This window comes from Cheilinus undulatus, linkage group 16 (assembly GCF_018320785.1).
Source record: "Cheilinus undulatus linkage group 16, ASM1832078v1, whole genome shotgun sequence".
In the NCBI taxonomy this organism is placed as follows: Eukaryota; Metazoa; Chordata; class Actinopteri; order Labriformes; family Labridae; genus Cheilinus; species Cheilinus undulatus.
The window spans coordinates 863454-877176 of NC_054880.1; the positions used below are offsets into that span (position 1 = coordinate 863454).

Here is a 13723-nt window from a genome sequence, read left to right on the forward strand (position 1 = left end):
CCCCTTTAGGACTACCAGGGTCTACATGATGACCCCCTTTAGGACTACCTGGGTCTACATGAGGACCCCCTTTAGGACTACCAGGGTCTACATGAGGACCCCCTTTAGGACTACCTGGGTCTACATGAGGACCCCCTTTAGGACTACCAGGGTCTACATGAGGACCCCCTTTAGGACTACCAGGGTCTACATGAGGACCCCCTTTAGGACTACCTGGGTCTACATGAGGACCCCCTTTAGGACTACCTGGGTCTACATGAGGACCCCCTTTAGGACTACCAGGGTCTACATGAGGACCCCCTTTAGGACTACCTGGGTCTACATGAGGACCCCCTTTAGGACTACCAGGGTCTACATGATGACCCCCATTAAAATAATGTTAGAATCCACAATGAAAGTCGATGTTTAGAAAAGCTGTTCAGAATTCTGTGCTGTTTCTCACGTCTTTACAAATATTAAAAACCCACTCTTTTAAGGGGGAGGGTAATAATTTTGTTCTCATGTGTTTTTGTTTTTATCACTGTTCAGCTATGGCGTTATTACTTTCGCCTCGCGTTACCCGACCCTAGCAGTAATGTGGTCTAAAGTTATTATCAGCATCAACCTCTCCCTCTGCCCCTCCCTCCTCTCCAAAGTCCTCCAGAGAGGAGACACACCCTGGTGCATTCTGGGAGAGGCAGTCCAGGTAGAAGTCGCGGAGGTTGAAAGGTGGCGAGTCGTTGAGCGGGGAGGTGAGCAGAGACAGCTGAAGATGGTCGATGGTGCTGGTGGGGAAGGAACCGGATTGGTCCAGTGTGGAGCAGTTTGGGGGCGGGGACCTGGTTGGCATGGTTACGGGTCTTTGGAGAGCAGAGGGCGAGTTCACCTGGGAGTCCTCGGAGGAGAGGGAGCGTCTGAGTTTGGCCCGAGCGTTTTGGAACCACACCTGAAAGAGAAAGGAGGAAGCTGTCTTAAAGGGACAGTTCGCTCTTTTTTAAAGTCTGAAAATGTCACTGAAATGAGACGAAACACGCCAGAGCTTTGACCAGAAAATCACATTGAAGATGTGTATGATATTCCACAGTCAGTGATATTATTAGAAAGTGGAAGAGTCTAGAAACAACAGCAACTCAGCCATGAAGCAGAGGACCAGGTAAAATCACAGAGTGGGGCCAACGACTGCTAAGGATCATGGGTAAAAGTCTGGTTCCATAGCTGGCATTAATGTAAACACTGACTAGATAGAGATATAACGCTGTCCATGGCTGACTACCATGGGTAAACAGTGGGAAAGAGTGATTATGTAATACTGGCATCCACTAACAAACGGGTCTCTTAGGCTGTCCAGGCTGGGGCGGGATAGACATTATAACATCAGATACACAAGATCTATAATTCCCTGACCATCTTAGAAATATTTAGGTCAAAGTTTAAAGTTCATGACCCCTGATCTACCATCCGTCTTACCTGCAGGACTCTCTTTGGCAGACCGGTTCTATGAGCGAGGCAGGTCCAGTCTTTCCCGTCGGGGTTTTGTTTCTGAGCAAAGTACATCTCCAGGGCTCTGAGCTGCTCGCTCCGGAAGCAAGTCCTCATCCGTTTGGTCCTCCTGTAGCTCCGCCCACCTGCCCCTCTGTCATCCAATCGTGGCTCAGGATTGCTGACAGACTCCTCCCCTTCACCTGAGGCCTGATTTTGAACTGTTTAAAACAGGAGAGTTTTGGTACTGTGCTAAAAGTCTATAGTTTGGCATTTTGGTCTTACTCTTGACTTTTGGACAGTTTTAAATTCATCGACTAGAAACGCTGACTAAAAATGTTCATCGACAGCCTTTCAATGACTAGACAAGACTGAGACTAACAAAAATAGATCTGTGATGACTAAAACTAGACTGAGACTAACAAAAATAGATCTGTGATGACTAAAACTAGACTGAGACTAACAAAAATAGATCTGTGATGACTAAAACTAGACTGAAACTAACAAAAATAGATCTGTGATGACTAAAACTAGACTGAAACTAACAAAAATAGATCTGTGATGACTGAAACTAGACTAAAACTAACAAAAATAGATCTGTGATGACTGAAACTAGACTGAAACTAACAAAAATAGATCTGTGATGACTAAAACTAGACTAAAACTAACAAAAATAGATCTGTGATGACTAAAACTAGACTAAAACTAACAAAAATAGATCTGTGATGACTAAAACTAGACTAAAACTAACAAAAATAGATCTGTGATGACTAAAACTAGACTAAAACTAACAAAAATAGATCTGTGATGACTAAAACTAGACTGAGACTAACAAAAATAGATCTGTGATGACTAAAACTAGACTGAGACTAACAAAAATAGATCTGTGATGACTAAAACTAGACTGAGACTAACAAAAATAGATCTGTGATGACTAAAACTAGACTAAAACTAACAAAAATAGATCTGTGATGACTAAAACTAGACTAAAACTAACAAAAATAGATCTGTGATGACTAAAACTAGACTGAAACTAACAAAAATAGATCTGTGATGACTAAAACTAGACTGAGACTAACAAAAATAGATCTGTGATGACTAAAACTAGACTGAGACTAACAAAAATAGATCTGTGATGACTAAAACTAGACTAAAACTAACAAAAATAGATCTGTGATGACTAAAACTAGACTAAAACTAACAAAAATAGATCTGTGATGACTAAAACTAGACTAAAACTAACAAAAATAGATCTGTGATGACTGAAACTAGACTAAAACTAACAAAAATAGATCTGTGATGACTGAAACTAGACTAAAACTAACAAAAATAGATCTGTGATGACTAAAACTAGACTAAAACTAACAAAAATAGATCTGTGATGACTAAAACTAGACTAAAACTAACAAAAATAGATCTGTGATGACTAAAACTAGACTAAAACTAACAAAAATAGATCTGTGATGACTAAAACTAGACTAAAACTAACAAAAATAGATCTGTGATGACTAAAACTAGACTAAAACTAACAAAAATAGATCTGTGATGACTAAAACTAGACTAAAACTAACAAAAATAGATCTGTGATGACTAAAACTAGACTAAAACTAACAAAAATAGATCTGTGATGACTAAAACTAGACTAAAACTAACAAAAATAGATCTGTGATGACTAAAACTAGACTAAAACTAACAAAAATAGATCTGTGATGACTAAAACTAGACTAAAACTAACAAAAATAGATCTGTGATGACTAAAACTAGACTAAAACTAACAAAAATAGATCTGTGATGACTAAAACTAGACTAAAACTAACAAAAATAGATCTGTGATGACTAAAACTAGACTAAAATGTTGAGTTTTTGTCGGCTAAAACTAAGAAGGCTAGAGATGACTAAAATGTGACTAAAATGTTTTGTATTTAAAGACTAAAACTCAGACTTAAATTAAACATAGCTACCAAAATGACCACTGTACGTGGAGCAGCCTTGTCCAGATCAGGATAAGACGTTGGAGGAACAGAGAAGGGTCGAAGCATTCATTGTCTTTGAAAGCTCTCACCGTCTCTGGTGTTTGGTTCTGGTTGAAGGTCGTGTGTTAGCGTGAAGCTGCCGTTGTCATGGTAATGAGACTGACAGTAGATGTTCTGTCCCTGCATGCAGTAAAGGTTCCCTGGCATCAGCTTTAAATCACAATCCTGCAAAAGAACACACTCAGTGAGCTTTGTGCTTTCTGGAAAGGGCCAAATCAAATCAAATAAATCAATAACCGCAGTCATAGACACAGTTCCTATAAAAAGTATTCACCCCCCTGGATGTTTCCTCCTTTTACTGATTTTATTAATCAGTCATGACTGATTAATTTGGCCTTTTTGACTAAACCCCCCCCCAAAAAACTCCCTTTACTATCAAAGTGAAAACAGATTTTTTACATTACAGAATTTTATTCCATTGATACTACTTTGTAGAAATCTGTTTTCACTTTGATTTTAAAGAGAATTTTTTGTCAGAAATCTTAATTCTATTGCCCATGCCTGATTTATCACATCAATAAAAAGGTAAAACGTCCACGGCGGTGAAATCCTTTTATAGCATCTGTATTTCTAAATGTTCTACACCCTTTAAACTTGAACTATCGTCTCTAGTCTCTGTGTAACACAGGGATGTCAAAGTCAGTCACAGCAGGGGCCGCATTCTGAATCTGGGTCCAACCTGCGGGTCTGACAGGGTCCATAAACTGTTAACCTCATTTTCACCAGCAATGAATTATGGGGAAAAAAAACCTTAGCACCGATGATAAATGATTCTAAGATTTAAACAAGTAAAACTGGTGAGTTTAAAGGTTAAAAATCTGAAATAAAAATTCAAACTTAAGGCATTTAAAGTCAAAATCATGTTTTTAAAAAGCAAATATTTAAGAAAGAAAGTTTGAATCACTTTTAAGGGTCAAAAATGAGATAAAAATTTGAAATAATGAGTTTTAAAGATCAAAATATGAGATAAATTTCAAAATCATGGGTTAAAAATGTCAAAGCCTGAGGAAAAATAAATACATTTTGAGTTTCAGAGGTTTAAATGTGACTTAAAATTTAAAATTGAGGAACAATAAAGGTAAAAAATAAGATAAAAAGTCAAAAATGTGAATTAAAACGGTCAAAATAGGAAATAAAAAGTCAAAACCAGAACTGTGAGATGCAAAATCAGGAAATGAAATGTAAACATAAATGAATTTCCCCACATTTCTGACTTTTTATCTAATTATTTGAACTTTTTCTTATTTTGATGACAGAAGGATATTTTAGATCATCGGGGTCAGGTTTACATTTTTAAACTGGAGGAACTCTGCAGATCAGTGGGACAGTTATGATGAAAATATGATGTGATCTGGTGGGCCGGGTACGACTGTACCACGGGCCAGATTGGGCCCCCAGGCCTTGAGTTTGACACCCCTGGTGTAACGGATCCTAACGACCCAGGTACTGTTTTACGTGGTGACGTACCTGGCAGGAGAAGCAGTGAGGATGAAAAGTGAGATCACCAGACCTCATGACCAAAGCGGACGCTGGGATTGGCTGAAAGCAGCGAGCGCACTGACCGCCTCCAAACATCCTGATATGAGGGAAAGAAAAATCAGCAGTAAAGGTTTACAGCAAGACGTCAAACTGCAGAGTTAGATCAGGTTTGATGGAGGTCAGTGGTTAGCACTGACGCCTCATCCTGGTCTGGATCCCTGGTAGGACAGGGTCCAGAGTTTAGACTTTACATGTTCTCTGCAGGGACTTTGTTTCCTCCCACAGTCTACAAACAGGCTCGTTAGGCTAATTGGTGACTCTAAATTGCCCGTAGGTGTCTGTCTCTGTATGCTAGCCCTGGGACCGATGGTCTATGCCCCGCCCTCTTCCCAGTGACAGCTGAGACGAGCTCTAGCCCACACTGGAGGAGCAGTACAGGTAATGGATTTAGGTTTGAGCCATTGGTTAACATGGAGGAGGCGGAGTTCATGACGCAAATGGTCCAAATGTTTTGGCTTCACTTCTGTGGAGCTGTCATGCCGTCCATTTAAGTTGTTATTACAGAAAGAATGGATTTCCTCTGGAAGCTCTTTGGTGCCAGGTTGACGGTCCTCCTCTCTCTACGTTCAGGTGTGATGACCAATCAGAGGACAGCACCTGTTTAAAGGGTTAAATCACTGATAACTGACCTGCAGTAGTCCTGGAGGCAGTAGATGTTCCCGTCCCTCCAGTACAGAGACGGGTGCGTCTGCAGCTCACACTGGCACTGGCAGCAGCGAAGGCAGGCGCTGTGCCACACCCCGCCCGCAGCCAATAGGAAGATACGGTCAGACACCTGCTCGCCACAGCCGGAGCACGCCATCGTCTCCTGGAAAGACACGGCTGCCGGAGTCTGTGGCGGGAAGACAGAAAGATTTATCACATAGAACGAGGAGAGGATGCTTTCTGAATTCAACTGTTAAAAACTCTCCAGGCCCACATACTCCATCCGCACGGCCTTCTGGGGTTTGCTCCGACCAACGGCGTGCAGCTTCAGTCAGTGGAAGCGTTTCTGGAGCGCAGCCCTGAGCAGCTGGAGACTAAAGATCACAGGAGAAGAGGACGGAAACAGATGATTTAGTCTTTCTGAGGTTGTTTACTGTTAACATATTTCTGTGATTTTCTCCGTCCTGCTCACGGCGTCTGCAGCCGTTGCCTCGGAAACCCCAGAGTCTGCGTTAAGCTCCGCCTCCTCCACCTGGTCACCAAGGTCACTGGCATACAACAGGTCCTGGAGGGCTGGGTCATCCGGCGACATCATGATTATCCTGAAGAGGCAGAGGGGCTAATTATCAATCACTGCCCTCATTAGAGGGCTAAAACCAGCCACGGCTATTAATAGCCTACTGACTCATAACGATCACATGACCTCTCACTGGGAGACCTCTGTAAGCACAACGCCAAAAAAGATGGGACACACAGTGTAAATGATGGTCAAAAATAATAAACCCACAGAAAGAAGACAAATGAATGATCTCATAAACACTGGGGCTGAATTTAACGTGATTATTCTCCAGGTTCTTCTAAACCAGTCTATATTAGAACACACAAAGCTATTTCCCCCAGAAATTTATATCAAACCTCCCAAAATCTACAAATAAATGTTCAAAAATTCTAAGAAAATAACTAAAAATTACAAACCTGCCCCACCAAACAAAAAATCAAATCAAAATCCCCCCAAAAATCAAATAAAATCCTCAAATTTCCATAAAAATACAAAAAAAATTAAAGCAACTTCTTAAAAATTTGCAAATAAGTTTTTCAAAATTTCATGAAATTACCTAAAAGTTTCAAATCGAATTCCCCAGAAACCCGAATCACATTCCCCAAAATTTACTAATAAATGTTAAAAATTTCCATAAAAATATCTAAAATTTCCAAATGTTCAAAGAAATTCAAATCAAATTCCCAAAAATGTACAAATAAATTTATCAAATTTTCAAGAAGAATTTTTAAATTTTCAAAGCAAAGCAAAGCAAAGCAAAGCAACCCCCCACCCCTCAAAAAACAAAATCAAATTCCTAAAAATGACAAATTTCTCAAATTTTCACAAAAATGTCTAAAAATTTCTAATCAAAAATCCCCAAATTCAATCAATTTAACAGAAATGTCTTATTGCAGTTATTTTGTCCTTTAGTGTAAATTTGATGAGTCGTAGTGAAGGGATGATGATTTTATGGAATTCTTATTTTAAAGAAGACAAAAATATTCAAAAACAAGGAAAGAAGGAACTTTAGTCAGTTATTCTAGAAATATTGGGACTTGAATGTTTGCATTATTAACAGCTCTGATTTAAAAAACTATTGAACTGGAATTTAAAACACATTTCAGGTCACAGAGATATTCCACCCTCTGTGGTTTAAAACTGCAGGTCACATGATGATTTCATCTACATTTCCATTATTGGCCAGCCCTAATAAACACCGTCAGATGTGTTTTAAATAAACGTGTTCATCATTAAAAACAGAGAAAGAAGGAAACTTTCTGTTAGTCGTATTTATTCTCTATGCCGCTGAATTTAAGAGCTACATTTAACAGTAAACTCTACAGTTTATTTTTCATTTATTTGACATTAGTCATTGCTACCTGAACAACTGGATCAGTTTGAATTATCAATCAATGATCATTTAATAAATAATTATTGTGTTTATTTCAGTCTGAATATACTGTTCAGCTTTCTGCCCCGGAGGAGAGAAGGTAAAGAGGAGCTTACCTGAGCTGTACGGACGCCTCTGGGTGGTTTCTGAGCACGCTCAGTAGTATTCCCTCTGACAGCTCACCTGGGTGCTCTCTCTCTCTCTCCTCACACTCCGACCAATCAGGATCACAGCATCTCACCGACCAATCAGGATCACAGCATCTCACCCTCCGACCAATCAGGATCACAGCATCTCACACTCCGACCAATCAGGATCACAGCATCTCACCCTCCGACCAATCAGGATCACAGCATCTCACCCTCCGACCAATCAGGATCACAGCATCTCACCCTCCGACCAATCAGGATCACAGCATCTCACCCTCCGACCAATCAGGATCACAGCATCTCACACTCCGACCAATCAGGATCACAGCATCTCACCCTCCGACCAATCAGGATCACAGCATCTCACCGACCAATCAGGATCACAGCATCTCACCCTCCGACCAATCAGGATCACAGCATCTCACACTCCGACCAATCAGGATCACAGCATCTCACCCTCCGACCAATCAGGATCACAGCATCTCACACTCCGACCAATCAGGATCACAGCATCTCACCCTCTGACCAATCAGAACGATCTGAACCGACCAATCAGAATCAGAGCGTCTGAGCTGACAGCAGCACCAGCGGCGTCCCGGCTGACTTCCTGACACTCACCTGGAAACGAGAGGCCCAGGTGGCTCATGGCGCAGGTAAGGAGCGATCTGATTGGCCGCCTGGTGAGCAGGAGGGTGAGGTTAGCTGCAGCCATGGGACCAATTAAAAATAAAAAAGGATTTTAAAAGGACCTGTGGGATAGAAAGACCACAGCTGGTCCCAGCAGGTTCTGTTGGAGGGACTCAGTCCTCTTTCTCTCAGATCAGGACTCTGCAGGTCTGACTCTGGTTTATTCAGCTCTCTGCTGATTGGCTCAATCAAACTGTCTGAGCTGAGGCTAGATGGAAATAAAACATGTAAATAGAGAAAGGTCCTGATGTCAGTGGTCTGGTCTCACACTGGTTCCATCATAACAATTCTAAAGAGCACCTCTAGACCTGGACTGGTCCCAGTACCAGCCTGTGGTCAGAAACAAAGACACACACACAGATACAGCAGACCACGATGGTTGGTCAGGATCCGTTTTCTAAGGTTATGAGTCTGGTTTAAAGGACTCAGACTGTGGTCTGGTCTGATTTTTTCATTCCTACCTTCTAGAAAACCTTTCATCGGGACGGTAGAAACATCCAGCCTCTTCCTCTAGACCAGCGCTACCCAGCCCTGCTCCACCAAGGAGCCAGACTGTGGAAAAAAACCTTTACAAGAGCCTTAATCTGAGAGTGGAAAAGTGGCATAACAGAAGGTTACAGAGGGCTAAAACGGGCAGAAAGCAACAAAAATGGGTGAGAAGTGACAAAAAATGAGTTACAGAAAAAAATGATCCAAAAGTGACAAAAACATGTCAATAAAAATGAGTGAAAAGTGAATAAAATGGGCAAAAAAAGGGAAACAAGTGGTATTTAATGGGAAATGTAGCTTAAATGGGAAAAAAGTGGCAAAAAAGGGGATAAAAATGGCAAAATTAGAAAAAAGTGTCAAAAAGACGTGGCATCATGGGCAAAACCAGGAAAAGCGGGTCAGTTAAGGGGCTCATGGGGTTCAGCCCTTTAACGCTCCGTATCTTTCAGGTTGGTTTAGTTTGATGCTGATGGTCTGACTGACTCATTTAAACATTCAGATCTTTTTTTTAACTTTTAAGAACTGTACGGAGGAGGATTAGGGACATTTATAAAAGAAAAAATCAGGATTCATTTTTTTAAAATTCTAATGAAAGTGACAGAAGTTTGACTTTTTGCAGAATAAAAAAAAAGCATGCCAGTTTTCTACCGGCCCTAAAACTCTTTCATATCTATAGACTCACTGCAGAGTAAAAATACTTCTATAATTGTTGTTATGTAAAGGGTTCCAGATCTTTCTTTGTGTACGAGATAACTCCAGAACGGAAAGTCGGATCTTCACCAAACTTTCAGGGAATGTTGGGACAGTGCCAGGGAAGAAGGGGTTAGATTTTGGGATTTTGAACACCATAGTAACCAATGGGAGCGCGAGTTCCTCGGTGGCGCTGCTTCGGCGTGGGTCTGCCGCCTCAGACGGCGGTTCTAGTTGTGAATAAATATCTCTGATACCAGTGGTTGTTTTTATGTGCTTTATTTCAGAATGCAGAGCTTCAGCTGTAAAATGATGTGGAGATTTGTTGCAATTTAGAATTTATAATTTCATTAAAAGTGCACAAACATAGTGCATAAAACTGTCCGCTACGCAAAAATCTAAATAAATAAATAAATAATATATAAACACTAGCAACATACTAACTTGTGTTTAATTTTTTTCAGATTTATGGTTTAGCCTTTCATCAGCCTACTCTACTGATATTTTCTAATCATGGTTTAAGATCTTCCAGCTTCACTCCTGAGGTTTGATCTCACTGGTTTATGCTGCTCAGGATTTCCTCTCTTACCTGCTAGCAAAGAAACAAAAGGAGCGTCCAGAGTCTTTTCAGTCGTTTATTATCAGATTCTTTAAGGCAGCTCATGAAAAAATAAAAAGGAGAGATTTACACAAAGACAACATAAAGATCATTTGAACCTCAACGATCACAGACAGAACTCTCCATCATCACTCACCTGAGGCTCGTTTCCACGGTGACGGGCCAAAAATACTCTCAACACTGAGGCCGCAGTGCATCTGTAATAGCTTAGAGCGGGCAGCAGGGGGCGCTGCCGAGCTTTAAAGCAGGGCTGAACCAGAGTCTAGGTTGGGTTCTGGAACTTTCTGATCCAAACCAGAAAATATTTGGATGTTTCCAAATAAAAACAGAAGCTTCGAACATTATTCCCTGAATAATAAAGGTCTGTGAGCGCTCCTCCTCACACAGAGGCTGAAATCTCACCGATTCTCCTTTGACTGCATGTTTAACTCTTTAGATTCAGAACGACGCCGCTCTGACCCGCTCTCTAAGACTAAACCTGGAGGGTGAACATTTATCAGAGCTTATTTATAGTTAAATATATGTATGTGATGTCTGTAAAGTAGGTGAACTGGCCCTTTAAATAAAGAGATCAGCCCTGCTTTAGAGAGGAAAAGATAATAAACTGTACACTCTACAGTAACATACTGATAACTGACCGCTATACACATGAAAAACTCTCTTTATATGAGCGTGTGTTCAACAGTTCATCCTCCTCCTCCTCCTTCTCCTCCTCCTCCTCTTCATCCTCTGAAGGCTGCTGGCCTCATCTTCATCTCCGTGAATGAGATGGAATGCTCTTTACCTTTCCAGGTGGTCCAGATGATTCCCTGACACGGACACAGACAGACAGAGGGGTCAGCCTGGACACTGGCAGCCTTTCTTTGGTTAATGTCAGAAGATTTACAACATCAGATAGAGGTAGGAGCAGAGAGGGATCATGGGTAGTGAGAGCTCACCACCACCATTCTCCACTGAAAACAAAACACCGGATGAGTTCTGACACCAGGAACCAGGATGGGACGATACCAGCACCCCTACCTGGCTGCAAGCCAGAACCCCGGCCCTGGACTCAGAAAGATAACTAAAATAAAGTAAAATAAAATAACTAAAATAAAGTAAAATTAAATAACTAAAATAAAGTCAAATAAAATAACTAAAATAAAGTAAAATAAAATAACCAAAATAAAGTAAAATTAAATAACTAAAATAAAGTAAAATAAAATAACTAAAATAAAGTAAAATTAAATAACTAAAATAAAGTAAAATTAAATAACTAAAATAAAGTAAAATAAAATAACTAAAATAAAGTAAAATTAAATAACAAAAATAAAGTAAAATAAAATAACAAAAATAAAGAAAATTAAATAACTAAAATAAAGTAAAATTAAATAACTAAAATAACTAAAAAAAAGTAAAATTAAATAACTAAAATAAAGTAAAATTAAATAACTAAAATAAAGTAAAATAAAATAACTAAAATAAAGTAAAATTAAACAACTAAAAAAAATAAAATTGAATAACTAAAATAAAGTAAAATAAAATAACTAAAATAAAGTAAAATTAAATAACTAAAATAAAGAAAATAAAATAAGTAAAATAAAGTAAAATAAAATAACTAAAATAAAGTAAAATAAAATAACTAAAATAAAGTAAAATAAAATAACTAAAATAAAGTAAAATTAAATAACTAAAATAAAGAAAATAAAATAAGTAAAATAAAGTAAAATTAAATAACTAAAAGAAAGTAAAATAAAGTAACTAAAATAAAGTAAAAAAATAACTAAAATAAAGTAAAATTAAATAACTAAAATAAAGTAACTAAAATAAAGTAAAATGAAATAACTAAAATGAAGTAAAATAAAGTAACTAAAATAAACTAAAATAAACAGAAATAAACTAAAAAATAACTAAAATAAACTAAAATAAACTGAAATAAACTAAAAAATAACTAAAATAAACTTAAATAAACTTAAATAAACTGACATTGGTGATTTAAACTAAAGTTTTTACAGCCTTTTTTGTTTCTTGAAAATTTCCACTTATAAACACCAAACACTGAGTTTTCTATTGTAAAATTAAATAACTAAAAGAAAGTAAAATAAAGTAACTAAAATAAAGTAAAAAAATAACTAAAATAAAGTAAAATTAAATAACTAAAATAAAGTAACTAAAATAAAGTAAAATGAAATAACTAAAATGAAGTAAAATAAAGTAACTAAAATAAACTAAAATAAACAGAAATAAACTAAAAAATAACTAAAATAAACTAAAATAAACTGAAATAAACTAAAAATAACTAAAATAAACTTAAATAAACTTAAATAAACTGACATTGGTGATTTAAACTAAAGTTTTTACAGCCTTTTTTGTTTCTTGAAAATTTCCACTTATAAACACCAAACACTGAGTTTTCTATTGTAAATGAAGGACTTTTTAAAAGATTGGATGTTTTTCCTTAAACTGGTACATTTCTTAAACTTCTGAGGTTTCTGTGTAAAAGTGAACTTTTTAATTTTGTTTTTCCCGGTAAATTTACAGCGACCTAGACTCACAGTTTAAAGTTTTTTCTGTAAATGTCAGAATAATCAAACTCTAGAAACGTGTTTTCTTCAGAATAAAGTGGTCCTCTTTATTCTGCTAGATTGGCCCTCACACCCTGCCGTAGGATTCTTGGACCGGGGCTAGGTGGTCGACTGCGTGCGTTGAGGTCACCTGGTGTTTGACGTCGATGCCGTAGAGGCCGTTGAGGTTGGCCTCGTGGCAGTTCTTGTACCACCATCCTCCTCGGTACGACATGGCGCAGCGGGTGATGAACGGCATGGGGTCACGATCTTTGGTGGAGAACAGCCGGTTGTTGTGATAGGACAGAGAGTCGCCTGGAAGTGGACGGAGGAGAGGATCAAACTCAGAGAGAGAAAGCGATTAACATGAGTTTGACCGATGATGTCAGCGTTCAGCCGGGCTGACCTCACCGTCAACGTAATCGTCAGAACAAACAGAACAAACGGTTCAGAAATGAACCGACAGACGTCTGTTTTATAAAGAGAAATGTAGATTTGTCATTTAAAGCTTCATCTCTGTTCCATCCTCTCCATCATGATCTGAACAAACGACTTTCCTCTTTTTCAGCCGTTATCTCCCTTTAAATGCTGCAGAGCTTCCAGAACGATCCCAGAATATCCATGCTTTTTATCATGTGGACCTAAAGATGAGTAAGAACAGGAGCACGTAAACAAAGGTGGCAAAGGTCACTTCCTCTCACCTGCAGTGCCGCTGTACCCGCCCACAGACAGCTTAAAGTTCCTCTTCGCCACTTCGAAGGTGGTGTATTTAGCGAACACCGACTCGCCCTGGTCCCGCAGGTCGACCCGGAGGATCATCTTGGTCATGGTGGTCAGGTTGTGGAGGTTCTCCAGACCTGGAGGAGGACCACATGAGCTCCATTTAAAGTGGATTATGTCTGCTGTCTCTAGCTGGTATTGGTTCATCGTGGTCTCTGGT

At 38.8% G+C, this 13723-nt stretch overlaps 2 protein-coding genes across 4 annotated transcripts in view; both read right to left on the minus strand.

Annotated features, from left to right (window-relative positions):
- On the minus strand, window positions 1-6561 carry LOC121524392 (LIM/homeobox protein Awh-like). The gene is made up of 7 exons (XM_041809754.1): window positions 6148-6561; window positions 5954-6049; window positions 5660-5862; window positions 4959-5067; window positions 3521-3656; window positions 1447-1679; window positions 1-925 (listed from the first exon to the last, which is right to left on the minus strand). The coding sequence occupies exons 1-7, from the start codon at window positions 6268-6270 to the stop codon at window positions 566-568; spliced, it is 1260 nt and encodes a 419-aa protein (XP_041665688.1). The 5' UTR covers window positions 6271-6561; the 3' UTR covers window positions 1-565.
- Window positions 6562-10243: 3682 nt separating this feature from the next.
- LOC121523386 (tenascin) overlaps window positions 10244-13723 on the minus strand; it is a 120340-nt gene continuing 116860 nt past the window's right edge. For 2 of the 3 annotated variants that reach the window (XM_041808253.1, XM_041808256.1), the window contains 3 exons: window positions 13485-13640; window positions 12935-13098; window positions 10244-11049 (listed from right to left, as the gene is read on the minus strand). In XM_041808253.1, the coding sequence (XP_041664187.1) occupies window positions 10963-11049; window positions 12935-13098; window positions 13485-13640 (407 nt within the window). In that variant the 3' untranslated portion in view covers window positions 10244-10962. The remainder of the gene's footprint in view (window positions 11050-12934; window positions 13099-13484; window positions 13641-13723) is intronic. The other variant, XM_041808255.1, reaches the window with a different exon arrangement.

Coding starts and splice junctions, on each gene's coding strand:
- LOC121524392 (XM_041809754.1), bottom strand. CDS start 6,270: ATGATGTCGCCGGATGACCCAGCCCTCCAGGACCTGTTGTATGCCAGT. Junction 3,657..4,958: donor CTCACTGCTTCTCCTGCCAG/GTACGTCACCAC, acceptor GTTCTTTTGCAG/GATTGTGATTTAAAGCTGAT. Junction 1,680..3,520: donor AGAACCAAACACCAGAGACG/GTGAGAGCTTTC, acceptor TGTTTTAAACAG/TTCAAAATCAGGCCTCAGGT.